Below are 20,600 nucleotides of genomic sequence, written 5' to 3'. Positions count from 1 at the left end.
GACTAGTCAGAAGAGCAGACTCCCTCCTGAAATGCTCTGCTATCCTGAAAAGCGAAATAAGCTGGGGCGAAACACGGACCCCCTCCCTACAGAGCCTAACACACAAAACTCTCGGCTTTATCGCTTGTGTACAAGCGATACGACAATCCGAGTTCCCCTGCCACATCCGGGGCGGAAGGGGCGGGGACTAGAAGCGTCATAGGCCAGCGCCGGAAGTTGGGTGAGACACAACCTGGAGCCACAATCCGCCGGAAGTTTTAGAGTACGGAGTTTCTTCGGGCTGCGTGGTTAGGGATTTGGTGGGTTGTATTTAGACGTGAGTATTTCAACCCAAACAGCTAAGACCCTCAAGGTTAAAAGGGTCCGGTATGGGACTAGAATTGGGAGAAGCTGGGGATTGAGTAGATGATATTAATCCTTTGCCCTGTTTGGCTTTGGGGGGTTATTCTCCCCTTATTTTCGGTTCGCACGTTCCCGTGTTGAAGGATATAATTTATTGCCTTCCGCTGAATTTTGGAAAAGTAGAACTTGGGGTTAAATGGAAACCGAGCTTTGCCGTCAGATCCCAGTCCCCCTACCTCGTAATAGCTGAATAGCTCTGCGCAAGTTGACTTCTACAAGGCTGGGTTTCTTCATCTGTAATGTAAGAGTAATCGCTCCTAGAATTGTTGTAAAGATTATAGTGAAATAGTAAGTGTAAAGTTATTGTGTCCAGTTGGGGGGTAAGTGCGCAGTACGTTGTGTTTTTCGTCCATTAGCTCTACCCATGGGTTTGAAAAAGTACAGGTTAGGAATTTGGACTTTTTTCGGTTTTCCTGAGAAAAATGAGGCCTGGTTGGATTTGTGAGGAGCCCTTTTGAGATACTCAGTATTTGAGTCTGTGATTTCAGGGGTTATCAATGGACACGCAGAAGGACGTCCAACCTCCAAAGCAGCAGCCAATGATATATATCTGCGGAGGTAAGAATAGAACTTACATAAAGTAGGAGTGTTTTACTTCAGAGTTTTGAAGTAATTACATTTAACTTTGTCTTGAATGAGTCTCTCATCTTTAAATTTTATAAAGCAGAATACTATCAACTATTTAAAAAAAAAAAAAGAGTTCTCTCATTAAGAATTCATTTTCTGTCCAAGAAAAGTGCACTGCCCATAACTCTTTTTTCTTTCCTCCTTAGTATATTGTTGTTAAATAATAAAAGTTCAACTGAGTATATTTTAAAGGTGGAATAGGCTTATATAATGGATTCATGAATCGGGCAGCATCCTATCTAGCAAGTAGATAGGAGCTCCAAAGGGCTACAGAAAAAGAAAGGTTTTTAAAGGTAGAGAGGAGTGGAAAAAAGGAAATTATTAGCAAAGAATCCATTGTTTTAGGTAAGATGGCCTTTCTAAGAGGAGGAACAGAAAAGCAGTAAATTCCCTAATGCTGACAAATTCCCATGGTGACTGGTCAGAGGTTACATTTCTGCATGGTTGAAACTGCAGTTAGGTTAAGTGTTAAGCGTTGGTTTACTGGGTTTACTGACTTGGCATCTTAACCTAAATGAGGCTGTTTGGGGCCTGTGGTTTTCTTTTCAGCATGGTCATAGCACCTTACTTTTAAGATTGAGTACATTTTAGTGCTTTGGGTGAAAAATACAGTTAAGATAATTTGCTTTTTTATCCTATTTGCCCTTTAGACACGAATAAACATGCTTTCTTTTTTAGAATGTCACACAGAAAATGAAATAAAATCGAGGGATCCAATCAGATGCAGAGAATGTGGATACAGAATAATGTACAAGAAAAGGACTAAAAGATGTATCCTTTTAACTTGCTAAATATGAAATAGGTGGACGTGAAGAATGATGATTGGGTTGTTAGTCAAACATGAATTTCTGGTGTTTAAAAAAAGGTAATAACTTAGACTACCAAAAAAGGGGCTTGATTAGGATTTTCATAATCATTTAATTTTTATGTTCATAATAAAAATTCAGTGTAGAGGCATATATTAAATATCTGAATATTAGTTGATTTTAGTTCTCATAAGTCTGTTTTACAGGATCCGAATTTTACTTATACTCCTTGATTTTGAGTTTATGGACAAACTAAATTATACAGAGAAATAAATACAAATACTGTGTATGAATGCTACTTAATGGATAAAGTAAGTTTTACAAATTAGCCACAAGACTGAAAGTACATTATTACGTGGTAATTAATAGTACAATTAAAATATTTTTTAAACTGCTAAGTTACTTTGATAACATTGCTTTAGTATTTTTTTGGTGCATTAGTCTTTTGTGTCATTGAAAGGGGACTATTAGAAATTGATGTCTTTTTTTTTTCTTTTCATTTCCAAATATCATAGTAAATACTGAGTTTCAATCTACTATACACTGTAGATTAAATAACTAGCTGATTGCAAAGAAAAAGTGACTTGGAAGTGTTAAATCCTTCATACAATTTTTAAATTTTTTTTTGTCCTTAACTCATTTTAATACAGTGGTGGTTTTTGATGCTCGATGAAACATGGAATTTGGAGGATTATCTTCATTTGTACTTGGATTTGCTATTAATGTTATATAGCTTTTGATTAGTGTATATATCTTTATGAATACAAATAGCATTTCATTTTAAAAACCATCTTGTATGTAGATATTTATTTGATAGTTTCTATAAAGAACTTTTCAGTTACGTGATTTATGGCCACCTGGATGGCTCAGTCTGGCTTCTGCTCAGGTCACAATCCCAGGGTCCTGGGATAGAGCCCCACATCAGACTCCCTGCTCAGTGGGAAGCCTGCTTCTCCCATTCCCATTACCCCTGCTTATATTCCCTCTCTTTCTCTCTGTTAAATAAATAAATAAATAAAGTCTTTTAAAAAATTACGTGATTTATAACTTTTATTTATATGTGATCTGACACAGAGTGAAAGTTTAAAGTGCTTCCCTAAACTACACTTCTAATTAAGGCCTAGAATCTTTTGGGGGCCTTGTTAAAAATGTTTTCTAGGGCCTTGTGAAGGTCTGATTAAGTAAGTTCCTTGGAAACTATTGTTTTACATCACCAACTTTGTAAACTCTCCGGTATCATTTTGTATTGAGTATACCAATGTACTTAGCATGCATGCATTATTTTGAGTTAAATTTTTCATTTTTACTTGATGTAGGCCTTCTGTATTTGTATATAAGGCTTGACTGTATTTTGAGTCTTGGGTGAGGGGAGAGAAACTTTAATGGTTGCATCTGTAAGGAAAAATCAACTCGCAGTAAAGTGGATGAAGCAGATTATTAAGGCTGGTGCAGTTTCTGAGGTTTAATCAGGAAGGTAAAAAATTCTGCCTTCAGGGTACATAAAAAAATATGTATAGGGACTGGTTTACACTGGCCTATGGATAAATGTTTAAAAGTTTTGCCCTGATCTTAGGGATATGGATACTCCCATACTCATCCTCCCATCTGTTCCAGGATTCCATCATTATGGGATGTCACCTAACATTCATTTTGAAGATAGGTATATTCCACCTTCACTAATAGCTGTGTGTATCTCTGACATTCAAAAAATTAACTGTGCCATTTTAAAAAAGCACCTGTATTTCTATTACCATCCTTGAATACTAAGTTCTATAAATGTTTTAAATGCTATACAAAGTACTACCATGCTCAGATTTTTCAGAGTGCTTCCTAGGTCCCGGTTTTCCTTTAGCCATACCTTTCAAACTTCTGTAATTCTGCTGTTTCTTCTTGACCTTGTCTTTTTCAGACAAAAGAGTCCCAATAAATATGACAGTCCCCTAAACAAATCCTAACACTTGGGATGACATATTGCTCTTAGCTGTTTTGATTTTATCATAGGTCTTTTATGTATCATTAGTTTAATTGCATATTATTATTTGGTTAACTAGACAGTGATTTAGTGGAAAAAGTATTACCACTGGAACTCAAGACCAGCATTTCAACCAGTCACTTCTTTGTGTCCCTTTCATCTATAAAAATGGAAGTGATTTTACCTCTTGCCTACCTGGACAGTTTTAATGGGAAAAAAGGTAAAATAGATACAAAATTGCTTTAAAAGATTTGGGGGGTGCCTGGGTGGCATAGTTAGTTAAGCATCCAACTCTTAGTTTCAGTTCAGGTCATGATCTCAGGGTGGGATCAAGCCCAGTGTCAAGCTCTGTACTGAGCACAGAGGCGCTCTCCCTCTGTCCCTCCCCTCCTTTCTCTCTTTAAAAAACAAGTAACAGCAGATCTTTAAAAAAAAGAAAGACTTTCAAATAGTCTTGTATAAGTATAAATATCAGTAAATCTGAGCTTAAAGTTAACACGTAACTTGTCCCCTGCTTAAAATGTTTACCAATGACTATGGACATGCATGTCCATGAGGAAAGCATGGAGATTGAATCAAATCCAGCCCTGCTTCTCAGTGACTAGCCAGTTCACTTAACGTAAGCTTCATGGTCAATGTGGAGGAATTTATGATGGTCAGTATGGTGCTTTGTGGCTCTGAAGTTAATCTTCAGAGATTAAAGTTGTGAAAAATGTGAAAACAGTAGCTGAAATCAGAAATGGCCAGTCTTGGGGCTCCTTGTTGGCGTAGTCAGTTAAGCATTGGATTCTTGATTTTGGCTCAGGTCATGAACCCAGGGTTGTGAGGTGAGAGTTCTCTCTCTCCTCCCTCTGCACATCTCACCCCACCCCACCCTGTGTTTGTCTCTCTCCAAAAAACCCCACAAAAGACAAAACAAACAAAAAATAGTCTCAGGAGTGTCTGCCTGGCTCAGTCAGTAGAGCGTACAACTCTTGATCCTCAACGGTTGTGAATTCAAGTTCCATGTTGGGTGTAGGTATTACTTAGAAATCTTAAAAAAAAAAAAAAGCCATTCATAAGACTATAAGTCGAGAAGGTGTAAGCTGAGAATATGTAAAAACAAGTTTCCTCCTCACATACACAAATGTGTGGACATCTCCACACTTCCTAGAATAAGTTCTGTGTAGAAAATTAGGAGGGAGTAGTTATTTGAGCAGAAGGCTGAAGGATGAGAAGGAGCCTGACATAGTAAGACAAGGGGAAGGAGCATTCCTGAAATTGAGGAAATAGCCAGTGTAATGTCTCAGGGGTGAAAAAAGCAAGCTTGCCTTGTTTTCACTTTAGAATGAAGCCCATGTGACTCCAACTTTGAGGTAGGCAGAGGCCTTCTTATTTATGGTCTCATGATGGGAGTAAACAGGAGTATAACACGATTTAAGACAAGATTACTTGAGCTGTTCTGTGAGAATGGGTAACGTAGGGATGGATGGATGGGGAAGCCAGTTAAGGACCACCTACAGTAGTTCAGGATAACGATTATGGCAGGCCAGAGTGATAGCAATAGAGGGACTAAGTAGTGGCTGGCGTAAGATAACATTTTGAAGTTGAGCTAATGGGACTTAGTGATGGCTTGGCTAATATTTTAAGAGCCCAGTAAACAGTACAGACTTCGGTGAAAGGCTTTGGTTTCAAATATCCAGTGTCCTTTGTTAACAGTGTGACTTCACCAGGGTACACTTTCCTCATTTATAAGGTAGGCAGGAAATAATAGCACTTATCTCACAGGTTAGTTGCAAAATAAAATGAATCCGTAAAAACTCTTAGCCTAATCAATGTTAATTATTATCACCATTGCTGTATTATTATTTTCCACGCAAGATTAGTTTGAAGATTAGTGTCCCAGCTACTAGGCTTGCTGCCTCCATATTCTTCAGATTGCTCTTTCTGAAACACGTTGTAGATACTCTGAACGTTTAATTATAGTTCTATAATTAAATAGGAGTAGTTATCAATTTATCTTGCGGGCGGTGTAACAATCCAGAACAGTAACGGCGTTTAAACTCGATCGGAAACGAACGCTAAGGAGAAAGGAGCCTCTCCCACTTGGACTCCTTTCGTGGCCTAAATGGTCGTCTGTGTGAGAGGCTGGGCTGTGAGGCCTATCGGCGAGGTAGCTGGTCGAGGCCAGCCAATCATCCGCAGAGGCTCTGGTCCCGCCCCCGGCGGTCGGCCTCTGGCGGGTGGGGGCTCAGGCGGGGCGACGCGCCCCCAGCTGCGCACCTGCGGCTCGGGTGGTAAATTGTGCCCGGGCGGCATCCTCTGCGTGGCGTCTACGAACCAGGTGAGTACCTGCCGGCCAGGAGTAAGTTACATCTTCCGTCGCAGTTCCCTTCGGAACTGGGGTGAAAGGCGGGTCCCGAAAAGCAAATGCACGGTCGGAATCGACTGAGGGAGCGGGTTCTGGGATGAATAAACGGGGGGCTTTAGTTTACTGTGGCAGAGGATAGCGGATGTTGGGACAGGGTCGCAACATGGGGGTTGCCGGGGTCCGCCGGCGGCGACCAGTCCTGAAGACCAAAGCTGGGGAGTGGGGAGCAATTTCAGAGGGTCCCAAAGTGCCTCCCGACAGTTGGGTTGACTGTAGAACTCTGGGTTCGCGGCCGCACCCAACCCCCCAACCCCCCAGCCGCTCCCGGCGGTGCTGTACACAGAAACCGTTGCTAGGGCAAAGGGAACCATTTCCTTTCGATTTCGGCCTGCAGGGGGCGCTCGACCCTGTGGTTGCTGGATAGAAAGTTCCCTAGTGGAGGAAAACAGGTCTTCGTGTTAATTAACCATCTCATTTTCCGATGGAGGTGTTTCTGTCAGCCGATTAGGGAATATGGGAAATGGATGTGGATCAGGATGACCTAGAAGAGATTAATCCAACTAGAATCAAAGCTTTTCCTAATCAAAGAAATTCCAACCGGATGTGGGAGGGTTCTAACGAGAGCAAATGAACTGTTGTATGACTCGTTTTTTAGAACTTGAAAGTTAACATTTAGTAGTCTTGAAATGTGCATCTTACCAGGAAAAGCAAAACAAACATGGAAGTCTCAAAAAGGATTTTCAGAGAAATGTTAAAACCGTGTGCAGAATGAAATTCATGTGCTTAGATAAGAGATGGCTCTCATTTAAAATGTTTTTCACTGTATTTTATTCAATTCGTGTAATCTCAGCGGTTGCAAGACAAATTCGAGATCATCTATTTTAATCCCATTGGATGCTTAAGTTCTTCCATCAAAGATCCGCCAACTCTTTAGAAAAATTCTAGTGCAACCCATTCTGTTCTGGGCAGCATCAGTAATTTAAAAGTTCTTCATGTTGTTTTCCATAGTTTCTACTCTTAAGTCTATCCTTGTAATGAATGTATCATTTATCATTCTGGGCCCTGCCAGTATAGCATGAAAACCATAATCTCGTTTCTTTGCTGGATCTCATCTGAAAGCTGATGTCTTCTGTGCTCTATGCCCAGTTAAAGCTAGCAGGAATATGGAGGAGAAGCTGACACCAATCCTTCTCTCTCTCTCTCTGTCTTTTTTTTTTTTTTTTTTTTTTTTTTTTTCAGAAATCTGATGTATGACTGAATCCCAGAGAGTGGCATGCTGAAGGAAATACTTTTGGTCAATTAGGCCCATTGCTACTTCATGTTTTAAAATTTATAACCCAATACGTTTTACTGCAGTGGTTTTTGAAACACTTTTGACAGTGACTCATGATGAGAAATATATTTTGCAACATGTGCATTTATATTCACACATTTGTCATTTGTTTGTATAGACACGACATAAAAGTTTTTACAAAACAGTATTCACAGTATGTGAAGTAGTCAGATTTTTGTGTTGCTGTTCTAGAGTGTATCTCATTAAAAAACAATGCTAATTGCAGCTCACTCATTTCAGGGGTTGCCACCCATAATTTGAAAAGTCTGGGTATGATGGCTAAGTGTGTGGGCTCTGCAGTTTCCTCCTGAGATTCAAATCCTCAGTCACTACTTAATAATTATATGACCTTGAGCAAGTTACTTAAAACACAAACATTTCCCTTTTTGTAAAATGGGAGTAATTATTAATTCCCTTCATGAGAGGTTTGAAGATTATGTGAGATAATAATCCATGGTACACAATAATTTAGCTCCATAACTGGTAACTCTTATTACTGCTCTCTGCTTAAAATAAAACCTACCTGATATAGTAGTGGAAAGATTAAATGAAGTAATACATGTAAAATTCTTAGGGTGATGCCCAGCACACATTAAGAACTGTGTAATTATCTGTCAGTGGTGTTACTACCATCATCGTTAGCAGCAGTATCACTAAAGCAAAACAGTCTGAGGCCCTCTAATTTCCAATTCACTCCAGCAAGTGTTTCTTTTTTTTTTTTTCTTTTAAAGATTTTATTTATTTATTTGACAGACAAAGATCACACGTAGGCAGAGGCAGGCAGAGAGAAAGGAAGGGAAGCAGGCTCCCCACTGAGCAGAGAGCCCAATGCGGGGCTCGATCCCAGGACCCTGGGATCATGACCTGAGCCGAAGGCAGAGGATTTACCCGACTGAGCCACCCAGGCGCCCCCAGCAAGTGTTTCTTAAGGGTATAAGGCACTACTTTGTTAGCCCTGAATATATGACAATGAATAAAGTGAGATCCCACAATCTAGAAGGGAAGACAAAAATACATAATTAAAATATATGTTATGAGAAAGGTATGGGCTCAGTGTCTTGCTGGAGTGGGTTGCAGGGAATGACAAAGAGGGTGATGTAAAGGACAAAGGATTTTATTTATGTTTGTGCTGAATCACAGCATGTTTGGGGTGTGAACAAACCGCTGAAGCAGAAGTCACTGAAATCAACATTGAAAGCTATCTTAAAAGGCAGTTTGAGCACCTAAGGGGATCAGAATATGCCATCCCCAAATAAGCCATTTAGGCATAAGGATATATCAAACTGAAAACAACAGGAAGAATTCTCACCCTCTCCCTTTCTGCTTAATAGCAGGGCATAAATTTCCCTTTGTAAAGGTGTCCCCTCTTCCCCTTCTCTCCTACCAGGAGGAGAACAATCCACATCATAGTACACAGAACTGGGATAAGGCTTTCTCCCTGCTGAGCAGAGAGCCCGATGCGGGACTCGATCCCAGGACCCTGAGATCATGACCTGAGCCGAAGGCAGCGGCTTAACCCACTGAGCCACCCAGGCGCCCAGAACTGGGATAAGGCTGCAAAAACAAATCTTAATAAGGAAACCATTATCTTTCATTAGTTTCTCTCATATATTTACCTTCTCCTAAAAGCCAAACCCCCTTTTCCTTTGTCTAATCACTTATCCACAACTTACCACCCCTTTTTAAAACAGTATATAGGCTCCCGAACCTAGAGGTTTCTTTGGGTTTTCATTTTTCTATGAAGCCCTGCCCCTGCATGCGTTAAGTGTATGAAATAAACATTTTTCTCCTGTTAATGTGTTTTTATCAGTTTAACTGGGGAGTCTCAGACACTGAACTTAAATGAGTAGAGGAAAAGTGTTTTCCTATTCTGTAGTACCACAATGTGCTTTGTGTTACAATTTTGCTTAAGTGGAGATTGAGGTAATCTAAGTATGATACTTAGTAATTTAGTTCCATGACTGATAACTGTTTTTATCAAGGAGAGAGAGTTAAAAATGTGTAGACTTCTTCCTTAGAGAAAACACACCTCCTTTTACATAGAAAAAAAAAAAAAAGTAAATGTTATAGAAATGCCTAGATGCTTCCTATTATTTAGTTTTAAGTATTACTATACATATTTGCTTCATAACTATTTTCCTATACTACATTACAGCCATGACTACCAACAATTATCCATCATTATGGGGCTTTGGAACAACAAAAACATTTAAAATTCCTGTGGAACATTTGGATTTTAAGTATATTGAAAAATGTTCAGATGTTAAACACTTGGAAAAAATTCTTTATGTGCTCAGGTAAGCATTCAAAAATCCTTTTATGTTTCAGTATGCCAATTACATTGTTGCCTTCTGAAAACTGGTACTCTTAGAAATGTTACAGAACATTTTCACACATTGAGATTGTTGAGGTTTTTGTTTTGTTTTGTTTTCCCCACGTTAGGTTCCAAAATAGTTGTTTTGATCCTGTGGTTAGTTTAGAAGGTTCTGGCTAGGTCTACTTCCAGCTTGCCGCTTAAGGCTCATCAGTATGCAAGAGGACATTTTTTCTTGCTTCCTCCACATTTCCTAGAAAAGATAAAGTAGCCATGAGAGTAGCCATTAGGAAATAAGATTAACTCATCATGCTACAGTTGATAAAGATCTTTGATACTCCCGCCACCCCATACCACCTGCCAACCAGGATGGTGACTTCCTGAGAGCTGGTGGGGAGGCCTGGAGGTGGGACCAGAAAGCAGGGAATCCTGACCTTCTCGGGGTAAGGGCCCCGCGGTGGTGATTGTCAAACTTTATATGGTTGTTTAAAATGCAGATTTGAGGGCGCCTGGGTGGCTCAGTGGGTTAAGCCGCTGCCTTCGGCTCAGGTCATGATCTCAGGGTCCTGGGATCGAGCCCCACATCGGGCTCTTTGCTCAGCAGGGAGCCTGCTTCCTCCTCTCTCTCTCTGCCTGCCTCTCTGTCTACTTGTGATCTCTCTCTGTCAAATAAATAAATAAAATCTTTAAAAAAAAAAATAAAATAAAATGCAGATTTGAGGGTCCCATTCCCAGGGACCCTGCTTCAGGAAACCTGGGGGTGGGGCCCACTCGTTTTTTAACAAGTGCCTGGCTGACTGACATGCAGATGGCCAAGGGATCCCACTTCAGGCAGCACTGGTCTGGGGCCTCCCAGCGGGTACCCCCCATTTGGGGTGTCCTGAGGGGTTTTCATTTGGAGAGTAGCCTGTTACTGTGAAAGCCCTTGTGGAGCATGAATCCCTCCTCCCCCGGCATCAGTAGTGCTCCTTCTGTTTGATGGTGGTTCTCTGTTTCCTTCCCTCTGACCCCCTTCCTCATCACTGTGTCCTCTCCTTTTTCTCTCTCATCACCTTCAGCCTCCTGTCCTCCCTCAGCATCCCCGCTGGTGCCCAGACACAGTCGATGTTACAACCTCCTCATTTCCGAAACGGAGAGTGAGACACGTATTTTTCTTTTTCCTTTTCTCAGCAGTAGAAAAACATTTTCTTTTATGTGTGGCCAACTGGTAAAGAAAATGAGCAGTTTATGTGATCGAAGAGTTTGCAAGCCCCACACTGTTGGTTCTAAGAAATTCTGTGAAGAACTTAATTCACTTATATAGTATTGATTCAGAATTTACTTATTTGTAAAGGTTTTATTTATTGGGGCACCTGGGTGGCTCAGTGGGTTAATGCCTCTACCTTCAGCTTAGGTCATGATCCCAGGTCCTGGGATGGAGCCCCACATCGGGCTCTTTGCGCAACAGGGAGTCTGCTTCCTCCTCTCTCTCTGCCTGCCTCTCTGCCTACTTGTGATCTCTGTCTGTCAAATAAATAAATAAAATCTTTTTTAAAAAGAGATTTTATTTATTTGAGCTAGAGAGTGAGAGAGATCAAAAGTGGAGGGCAGAGGGAGAGGGAGATACAGGTCCCCGCTGAGCAGGGAGCCGGCCATGGGACTCCATCCCAGGACCTTGGGACCATGACCTGAGTCGAAGGCACACGTTTAACCAACTGAACCACCCAGGCATCCCCAGAATTTATGTTTAAGAAAAATTTATTTGAAAATGGGATTTTTTTTCTATTTTTCTAAGAATTTAAAGGTAAACAGATCTATAACAGAAGGGGAAAAGATTGATTTTCCTTCAAAAACAAAGAACAGAGTTCTCCTTACAACTCTCTAGGAACGAATTCTGTTCCTTGAGTGGTTGAATTTGGAGGCTTGCTGTTCTGAACCACTCCTCTACCATTTTCTTCCTATCCCTTTGTGGGGAAAAAAGGAGCCACAAACTCCTCCTTGGGAAGAACATCCAGTCTCACTTTCCGCCTGTCTCTAATATTGAATTTTCATTTATAAGTTAAAAATTACCTTGTGTAACAAAATGAACACATGTTAAAGGAGAGAAAATGTCATTTACTCAACTTTCCAAAGTGTGTGATGGAAGCTGGTGTTTTTGGAGCTCCATTTTTTCCTTCACTGCATCACTCCATAAATTAACGGCTAAAAATGAAGGTTGTGCTGGTTGAGGAAGGGATGTGGGACGCCCCCACACAGCCCAGCCTCCCTCCCAGTGCAGGGGCAGCCCTGGACAGCTCCGCAGAGCCCCACTGCTCCAGGGAGCCCAGCCTGCAAATGTACATGGGCTCTAAAGAAAGTGGTGACTCCAAAGTTCTGAATTTTTTTAAAGGTCTGGTGAGGAAGGATATTATCCTGAACTTACGGAATTCTGTGAAAATCGTCTTAAAGGCTTGGCTCCTGAAAGTAGAGCTTTGAGGAAAGATAAACCTGCAGCAACAGCGGCCAGTTTTACAGCAGAAGAATGGGAAGAAATTGACGGCGATATAAAGGTATAGAGTGACCCTGGTTTTTGTGACATTCTCATGTTGTATCTGTGTCTCCTTCACTTTTCTAAAATCCCAGGCTTCTTTCCTTTTTGTCAGTGAAGGGCTTTTAGTGGTAATCACTTAGGTAGTATTGGTTCCTTCTCAAACCCAGAATAATATGAATGTGTATGTTTGTGTCCGGACATCCACGTGCGTATTTTAAATGACTTTCCTATCAAAGAAAGGTAATTCGCTCAGCTTTTATAAATTGTGCTATACAAACATACTGGATCATAATTTCTTTTGTACCACACTGGTTATTTCCTCAGCATAAATTAATGGAAGTTAAGTTGCTTGATCAAAGGATGTGAATAATTCAGAAGCTGTTGAAACACAGTACCATGTTCTCAGAAAAGTTGTACCTTTGTTCTCTTTTCACCAGCAATATATAGGAGTACCCATTTAAGGTATTCTTCATTGGATACTATAGTAATTTTAAAGGTTTTATTTATTCGAGAGAGAGTGTGCGTGCCTGCATGCGCAAACATGAGTTGGGGTGGGGGGTTGGAGAGGAAGAGGGAGAAGCAGATTCTGGGCTGAGCAGGAAGCCCAATGCAGGGCTCCATCTCAGGATGGTGGGATCATGACCTGAGCTGAAGGAAGACACTCACCTGATTAAGCCACCCTATAATTATTTTTTTAAAAAGATTTTATTTATTTATTTGACAGAGATCACAAGTAGGCATAGAGGCAGGCGGGGGGGTGGGGAGTGGGGGAAGCAGGCCCTCCCACCAAGCAGGGAGCCCAATGTGGGGCTTGAACCCAGGACACCGGGATCATGACAAGCCGAAAGCAGAGGTTTTAACCCACTGAGCTACCCAGGCACCCTCTATAATCATTTTTTAATTAATTAAATAATTGAAAAACTTATGTATTTGTTTGATTAATTTTTTCTTTTTAAGATTTTATTTATTTGACAGAGAAAGAGCCCAAGTAGGAAGAGGGGCAGGCAGAGACAGGGTGGGAAGCAGGCTCCCCACTGAACAGAGCCCGACTTGGGGCTCCATCCTAGGACCCCAAGATCATGACCCGAATCAAAGGCAGAGGCTCAACCCTCTGAACCACCCAGGTGCCCTACAACATTAAATTTTTCTGTTCATAAGTTGAATTTCTTTTGTTAATGGCCTGTATCTTCAGTGATTTCTTTTAATTTGCTTTATTGAAGCATAATTTACATTCAAATAAAAATTTAATGGCCTACATTTCACTGAGTTTAGACACCTGTCTGTGCTCTAAAACATTTCTATTACTCTGAAAAATTTCCTTATGCCCTGTGAAGTCAGTGCTGACCCCATATCCTGGTCCCTGGTAACCCGGAACCTGCTTTCTACCATTATGGGTTTGTGTTTTTGAGACTTTTCTATAAATACAGTCAGACGGTATATGGTCTTTTTTGTGTTTTCTTTCACTTAGCATCATGCTTTTGAGATGTGTCATTATTGTGGCATGTCCATAGTTTGTTTCTTTTAATTGCTGAGTAGTAGTGAATTATATGGATATCTCAGTTTATCCATTTACCAGTTGATGAACAAAATGGCATTCCTGCCAGTAATGGATAAAAATTCTTGTTGCTCTGCATCTTGGTTCACACTAAGTACTGCCAGTTTTGTTAATTTCAGCTGTTCTGTTGGGTATGCAGTGGTATCTCATCATGGCTTTAATTGCCGTTTCTCTAATGACTAACTTTGCTGAGTGTCTTTTCATGTGCTTATTTCCCTTCCATAAATCCTCTTTTGTGAGAAGTCTTTAAATACTTGGCCCATTAAAAAAAAATTGGAGTATTTTGTTCTTATTGAGTTGTAAAATACATGTCTTTCATACATGTCTTTCATTAGATACATCTTTCGCAAATATTTTTGCAAAAAATATTTTGGGGATTGCCTTTTCATTTTTTTTACAGTGACTTTGGAAGAATAAAGGTGTTAAATTTTGATGAAATCAATTTTTCTTTCACAGTGTGTGCTGTGTGTCCTATTTGGGAAGCCTTTGTCTAATCCCAGATCCCCAGGTTTCTTCATATGATTTAGGAAGTTTCTAATTTTAACTCTTACATTTAGGTCTAGGATCTGTTTTAATTTTGAGGTACACACACACACACACACACACACACACATATAATATAGATATCCAAGGTTTCAGGTACCACTTAATGAAAGATTATCCTTTCCCCATTGAACTTATTGGTATAATCATCAAAAATCAATTGGCCATGTATGTATGGGTCTATTTCTGGACTCTCTATTCTCTTTCGTTAATCTAAATGTGTCTTTTCCTCCAGTACCTCACTCTCTTGATTATGGTTAAGTCTTAAAATCAGATCGAAAAAGTCCTCCAACTTTGTTTCCCTTTTTCATAGTTGTTTTGGCTATTCTAGGTCCTTTGCTTGATAGTTGTTACAAAATAACTGCTTGTCTTTGGGTTGGGATTGTGTTGAATTTATGGATCAATTTCAAAATAACTGACATCTTAATGATAGTGAAATTTCTGATTCATGGACTTTTGTTTGTTTTCTGTTCATTTAAGTCTTCTGTAGTTTTTTGTGCCAGTGTCTTGTAATTTTCAGTGTGCAGTTCTTGCATATTTTTGTTTAATTTATTCCTAAGTATTTAATATATTTTATGCTATTGTAAAAGTTAATGTTTTTAAATTTCATTTATTTTTGCTCATTCTGAGTCACCCTAACTATGAAATTTTATATATGTATGTATGTATTTATTTTTGGTGTGGTAAAATACATATCACATAAAATTTACCATCTTAGCCATTTAAAAATTAAAAAAAAATTTTTAATAAACATATAATGTATTATTAGCCCCGGGGGCACAGGTCTGTGAATCTCCAGGTTTACACACTTAACAGCACTCACCATACCACATACTCTTCCTGATGTCCATAACCCCACTACCCTCTCCCTACCCCCTTCCCCCAGCCCCCCCCCTCAATTTTTTGTGATATTAAGAGTCTCTTATGGTTTGTCTCCCTCTAATCCCATCTTGTTTCATTTATTCTTTTTCCTACTCCCCGATCCCCCACATTGCATCTCCACTTCCTCATATCAGGGAGATCATATGATAGTTGTCTTTCTCCAATTGACTTATTTCACTAAACATAATACCTTCTAGTTCCTCCATGTCATCGCAAATGGCAAGCTTTCATTTCTTTTGATGGCTGCATAGTATTCCATTGTGTATATATACCACATCTTCTTTATCCAGTCATCTGTTGATGGACATCTAGGTTCTTTCCATAGTTTGGCTATTGTGGACATTGCTGCTGTAAACATTTGGGTGCACGGGCCCCTTCTGATCCCTACGTTTGTATCTTTAGGGTAAATACCCAGTAGTGCAATTGCTGGGTCATAGGGTACCTCTATTTTCAACTTTTTGAGGAACATCCATGTTGTTTTCCAGAGTGGTTGCACCAGCTTGCATTCATCTTAGCCATTTTTTTTTAAAGATTTTATTTATTTATTTGAAAGACAGAGATCACAAGAAGTCAGAGAAGCAGGCAGAGAGTGAGGAAGGGAAGCAGGCTCCCAGCTGAGCAGAGAGCCCAATGTGGGGCTTGATCCCAGGACCTGGGATCATGACCTGAGCTGAAGGCAGAGGCTTTAACCCACTGAGCCAGCCAGGCACCACATCTAAGCCATTTTTAAGTGTAGAGTTCATTAGTGATATATTAACAAAAATCTCTGAATATAATAATGTCAATATAACTAAAAATCTCTGAATATAATAAAAAGTGTGCAATTCATTAGTGTTATATTCATATCATTGTGCAACCAATCTCCAGAACTTTTTTTTTATCTTATAGAGCTGAAACTCTACACTCATTAAACAATAGTTCTCCATTTCTCCCTCCCCTCAGCTCCTAGCAACCACCATTCTACTTTCTGTTTCATAAGTTTGACTAATCTAAATACCTCATATCAGTGGAAGTTTAATTTCAATTTTTATTTGTATATTGCAAGTCTATAGTTATCTAATTGATCTTTTATATTGACCTTGTATCCTGTGATCTTCTTAAATTTACAAATTAGTTCTAGTAGCTTTTTTGTAGATTTATTGGGTTTTCTTTTTTTAACTAATTTTTTAAAAAAGATTTTATTTATTTATTTGACTGAGAGAGATGACAGGTAGGCAGAGAGGCCGGCAGAGAGGGGGGGGAAGCAGGGTCCCCACTGAACAGAGAGCCCAATGCAGCTTGATCCCAGGACCCTGAGATTATGACCTGAGCCGAAAGCAGAGGCTTAACCCACTGAGCCACCCAGGTGCCCCCAGCCATTTGCTATTAAGTACAGTGTTGGCTTTAGATTTTATGACATGACCCTTTATAAAGTGGAGCAGTGTCCCTTCTATTCCTTGTTTGATGAGAATTTTTACATGAATGGGTGTAGAGTTTTATGAAGTGCTTTTCTTGCATTTATTGAGAGGAATATAAGATTTCCTTTGTAGTCATTAATAAGGTAAATTATGTACTCTGTTTTCAAATGCTATACCAGCTTGCCTTCGAGGATAAACTCTATTTAGTTGTGCTGTATCTTTTTTATATATTGCTGGACTTAATTTGCTAAAATTTTATGAAGGATTTTTTGTGTATACAACCATGAGAGATATTAGCCTGTAGTTTTCTTGTAATGTCTGGTTTGAGTAATGGGGTAATGCTGGCAGCATAGAATATGAATTGGGAAGTGTTCTCTCTTCTTAAATTTTCTAGGAAAGTTTGTGTGTGATTGGTATTATTTCTTCCTTGAATATTTTCCCGGAATTCACCACTGATGCCATCTGGGCCTCACCTTTTCATTGTAAGAAAGGTTTTGACGCTTAATTACATTTCCATAACAGATACAGTGCTGCTTAGGTCCTCCTTAGAGTTCTCTCTCTGGCTCCCTCCTCTTGGATATTTTGCATCCCAGATCGTTGTAATCTTTTCCTCCCTGAAGGCTGAGCTGTGTTCTTTTGAATTCAGTGAGACCACAGGGCTGTTTGGGTTTCTGTTCCCTGTTCTATAGCCTGGAAATTATGGGCAGTAAATTGGGGCCAGTGCAGGTCCCAATCCCTCCTTTGTTTCCTTTCTTTCAAGGATCATTTTCCCGTGCTACCTGTTGTCCGATGTCTGAAAACCACAGTTTCATATATTTATCCAGTTTTCTAGAGTTTAAGCAGGATGGCAGATCCAGTCCCTATTACTCCATCAGGACCAGGGGGAGAGGTCCCTTTATTGATTTTTCTGTCCATGTGTTCCTTATTTATGAGTAATAGTTCTGTTGCATATATTCTAAATTTTCCTTTGTCATTAGTCTTTTAAATCTTGTGTGTGGTGTTTTTCATGTTTATTCATTAAAAAACACCTTTTTCCCTTGGTTTTATCCCTTATGTTTTCTTGCATTTATACTTGAGAAAGCTTCCTCTCCACCAGATGCATATTTACCTATATTTTCTGAGTTCTTTTGTGGTTTCATTTTGCTTAATAACCTTTTTAAAAAAGATTTTTATTTATTTATTTGGCAGAGACAGAGTGAGAAAGGGAACACAAGCAGGGGGAGTAGGAGGGGGGAAGCAGGCTTCCCCTTTTTCGAGCAGGGAGCCCAATGTGGGGCTCGATCCCAGTACCACGGGATCATGACCCGAACCAAAGGCAGACACCTAACGACTGAGCCATCCAGGTGCCCCAAGAAATAACTTCTTAAAACAGATTCTGGAGCAACAGGGGTTTTTTGTTGTTGTTGTTGTTGTTGTTTTTAATTTATTTATTGTCAGAGAAAGAGCACAGGCAGACAGAGTGGCAGGCAGAGGCAGAGAGAGAAGCAGGCTCCCTGCTGGACAAGGAGCCCGATGCAGGACTCGATCCCAGGACCCCGGGATCATGACCTGAGCCGAGACAGCGGCTTAACCGACAGAGCCACCCAGGTGTCCCTGGAGCAACAATTTTTTGTTTTACTTTACTTTATTAATATATTAATTTACTTTATTAATGTATTACATTTGAAAACATTTGAAGACAGTTTTTTTTTTTTTTTAAAGATTTTATTTACTTATTTGACAGGAGAGAGAGAGTTCACAAGTAGGCAGAGAGGCAGGCAGAGAGAGAGGAGGAAGCAGGCTCCCTGCTGATCAGAGAGCCCTGTGTGGGACTCAATTCTATTACCCTGGGATCATGACCTGAGCTGAAGTCAGAGGCTTTAACCCACTGAGACACCCAGGCACCCCATTTGAAGACAATTTGGGGGAATATGCATTCTCTAACCCAGAATGCTATGTTTTTTTAAACTTTTGGCTTTTTCAGGGTGCCTGGGTGGCTCAGTAGGTTAAGCGTCTGCCTTTGGCTCAGGTCATGATCCCAGGGTCCTGGGATTGAGTCCCTGCATCAGGCTCCTCGCTCAGCAGGGAGCCTGCTTCTCCCTCCCCTGTACTGCTCCCCCTGGCTTGTACATTGTCTCTCTCTCTTTCTCTCTGTCAAATATATAAATTAGTAAAATCTTTAAAAAATAAATTTTCTGCTTTCTCATTTTGCTATTTACTGACTTAAAATTGGAAACGTGGTAATTAATCTACAAGTTAAAATGACAGTTTGTGTCCAGAGTTCTTTGACTTTATTGTCTGTGGAGTAACAGCATAGTTTTAGTTGCAGAAGCTGCTTTTTTCCCAGTTGCATATTCTTTTTCAGTTACCTCTTGACTTCGCCTCTTCTCCCTTTCTTTCATGCTTTTCCCTGCCACTTCTCCTTCTGCCCCCATTCTCTTTCTTACTCTTTGTCCTCCTCTGTAATGGCTCCTCTTCCTTTTTACCTTTCTCCTCTTACTGTTTTTCTGTTCTTTCTCCTTCTTTCACCTCTGTGCTCCCATTTTGTTCCCCTGCCTCCTGCACAATTAGGACAGATAGTATAGTTTAGTGCTGTATCATGGCGCCTAATTTAATGAGACCTTCACCGTATAGCTGCTGAATAACAATAATAGAATTTCACAGATAACAAGTCTCTCACTCAATTTCTTCCTAGAACCTGTGACAATGCAGTTTAATAAACATGATTATGAACCTATTATGTGCCAGACACTGTGCTAGGTTCCTGAATCACAAAGAGGAGACTAAGACATAGGTTCTACCCTCATGGAACTTACAGAAATGTGAGAGAGATGAATAGTACATGAATTATTTTAAATCTCTGTTAAAACATGGAGGAGGAACATTTCTAGCCCAACCAGGCAGTTCAGGGAAAGCTTGTTGGAAGGGTTGAGAGTAAACTTGCAAAATAATAGAAGAAGGAAGGGCAGCACAGATATGCATAATTTTACTGAATTGCACATTTGAAAGTGGTGAAGATAATCAATTTTGTTTTGTGTATTTTACCACAATTTAAAAGCATAGTAGAAGGGCATCTCAGGTAGAATCCATGACCAAATTGTCACCCAAAATATGGACCCATAGGAAATGATGATAATGTATAATTCTAACACTTGGTTAATTACTTCAAACTGTATGTTTATCTTCTTCTTTCTCCTGCTTCTCAGAGTTGGGTTTCGGAAATTAAAAAAGACGAAAATAAAATGCACTTTCATGAAACTGAAGCATCTCCAGCAATGGAAGATCATTTGCCTCCAGTTCGTGGTTCAAACAGCTGTGTTCATGTTAGTAAGGTAGGCTGTTTTGGGGTGAGGTGGGGGGGGGGCAGAAGATTGTTTTTGGCTAAGAGAGCTAATGTTTAATCAGAATAACCACAGTGTGATGTCCTCCGAGAGCTGGGGATTATCTTGAAACTGACCGCATGCTGTTGTCTTCTCCAGGAGGCGTGTTTCATCACTTGGAGATCCAGATGAAACCGCATTTCCCTTTGAAGGCTTGCTTCTTGGGCTCACTGCCTTTTCTCATTTTTTCTTTTGTTATGACTTCTGTTCTTCTCTGACCAGTTTTGATGAGCACATAAGATTCAATTTAGTGGGGGCACGTGGATGGCTCAGTGGGTTAACACCTCTGCCTTCGGCTCGGGTCATGATCCCAGGGTCCTGGGATTGAGCCCTACACTGAGCTCTCTGCTCGGCGGGGAGCCTGCCCCCCCCCACCCACCTGACTCTCTGTCTACTTGTGATCTCTGTCTGTGAAATAAATAAATAAAATCTTAAAAAACAACAAAAAAAAAGATCCAATTCAGTTGGAAAGAATTTCAGGGAATACTTTTGTCTGTCCAGTGAAGATGTAGAAGAAATAGTTTATTACTTGATGAACTCGGGATTTAAAG

General features: G+C 40.1%; 2 protein-coding genes across 6 annotated transcripts in view; both read left to right on the top strand.

The window, feature by feature from the left end:
* The first annotated feature begins 212 nt into the window (after positions 1 to 212).
* POLR2K (RNA polymerase II, I and III subunit K) lies at positions 213 to 2,867 on the top strand. The gene is made up of 4 exons (XM_082722777.1): positions 213 to 316; positions 891 to 960; positions 1,708 to 1,800; positions 2,486 to 2,867. The coding sequence occupies exons 2-4, from the start codon at positions 900 to 902 to the stop codon at positions 2,506 to 2,508; spliced, it is 177 nt and encodes a 58-aa protein (XP_082578903.1). The 5' UTR covers positions 213 to 316; positions 891 to 899; the 3' UTR covers positions 2,509 to 2,867.
* A 2,762-nt stretch (positions 2,868 to 5,629) lies between these two features.
* Positions 5,630 to 20,600, top strand: part of SPAG1 (sperm associated antigen 1) — a 69,886-nt gene continuing 54,915 nt past the window's right edge. The window contains exons 1-5 of one of the 5 annotated variants that reach the window (XM_082722732.1): positions 5,630 to 6,130; positions 9,646 to 9,787; positions 10,863 to 10,940; positions 12,173 to 12,332; positions 19,876 to 20,001. In XM_082722732.1, the coding sequence (XP_082578858.1) occupies positions 9,648 to 9,787; positions 10,863 to 10,940; positions 12,173 to 12,332; positions 19,876 to 20,001 (504 nt within the window). In that variant the 5' untranslated portion in view covers positions 5,630 to 6,130; positions 9,646 to 9,647. The remainder of the gene's footprint in view (positions 6,131 to 9,645; positions 9,788 to 10,862; positions 10,941 to 12,172; positions 12,333 to 19,875; positions 20,002 to 20,600) is intronic. The other 4 variants (XM_082722733.1, XM_082722734.1, XM_082722735.1 and 1 more) reach the window with 4 other exon arrangements.

This window comes from Mustela nivalis (assembly GCF_964662115.1).
Source record: "Mustela nivalis genome assembly, chromosome: 2".
Lineage (NCBI taxonomy): Eukaryota > Metazoa > Chordata > Mammalia > Carnivora > Mustelidae > Mustela > Mustela nivalis.
Note: the sequence above shows the minus strand (reverse complement) of the source record. Positions and strands in the feature narration are given on the sequence as shown.

Coding starts and splice junctions, on each gene's coding strand:
- POLR2K (XM_082722777.1), top strand. CDS start 900: ATGGACACGCAGAAGGACGTCCAACCTCCAAAGCAGCAGCCAATGATA. Junction 961..1,707: donor AATGATATATATCTGCGGAG/GTAAGAATAGAA, acceptor TTTCTTTTTTAG/AATGTCACACAGAAAATGAA. Junction 1,801..2,485: donor CAAGAAAAGGACTAAAAGAT/GTATCCTTTTAA, acceptor ATTTTAATACAG/TGGTGGTTTTTGATGCTCGA.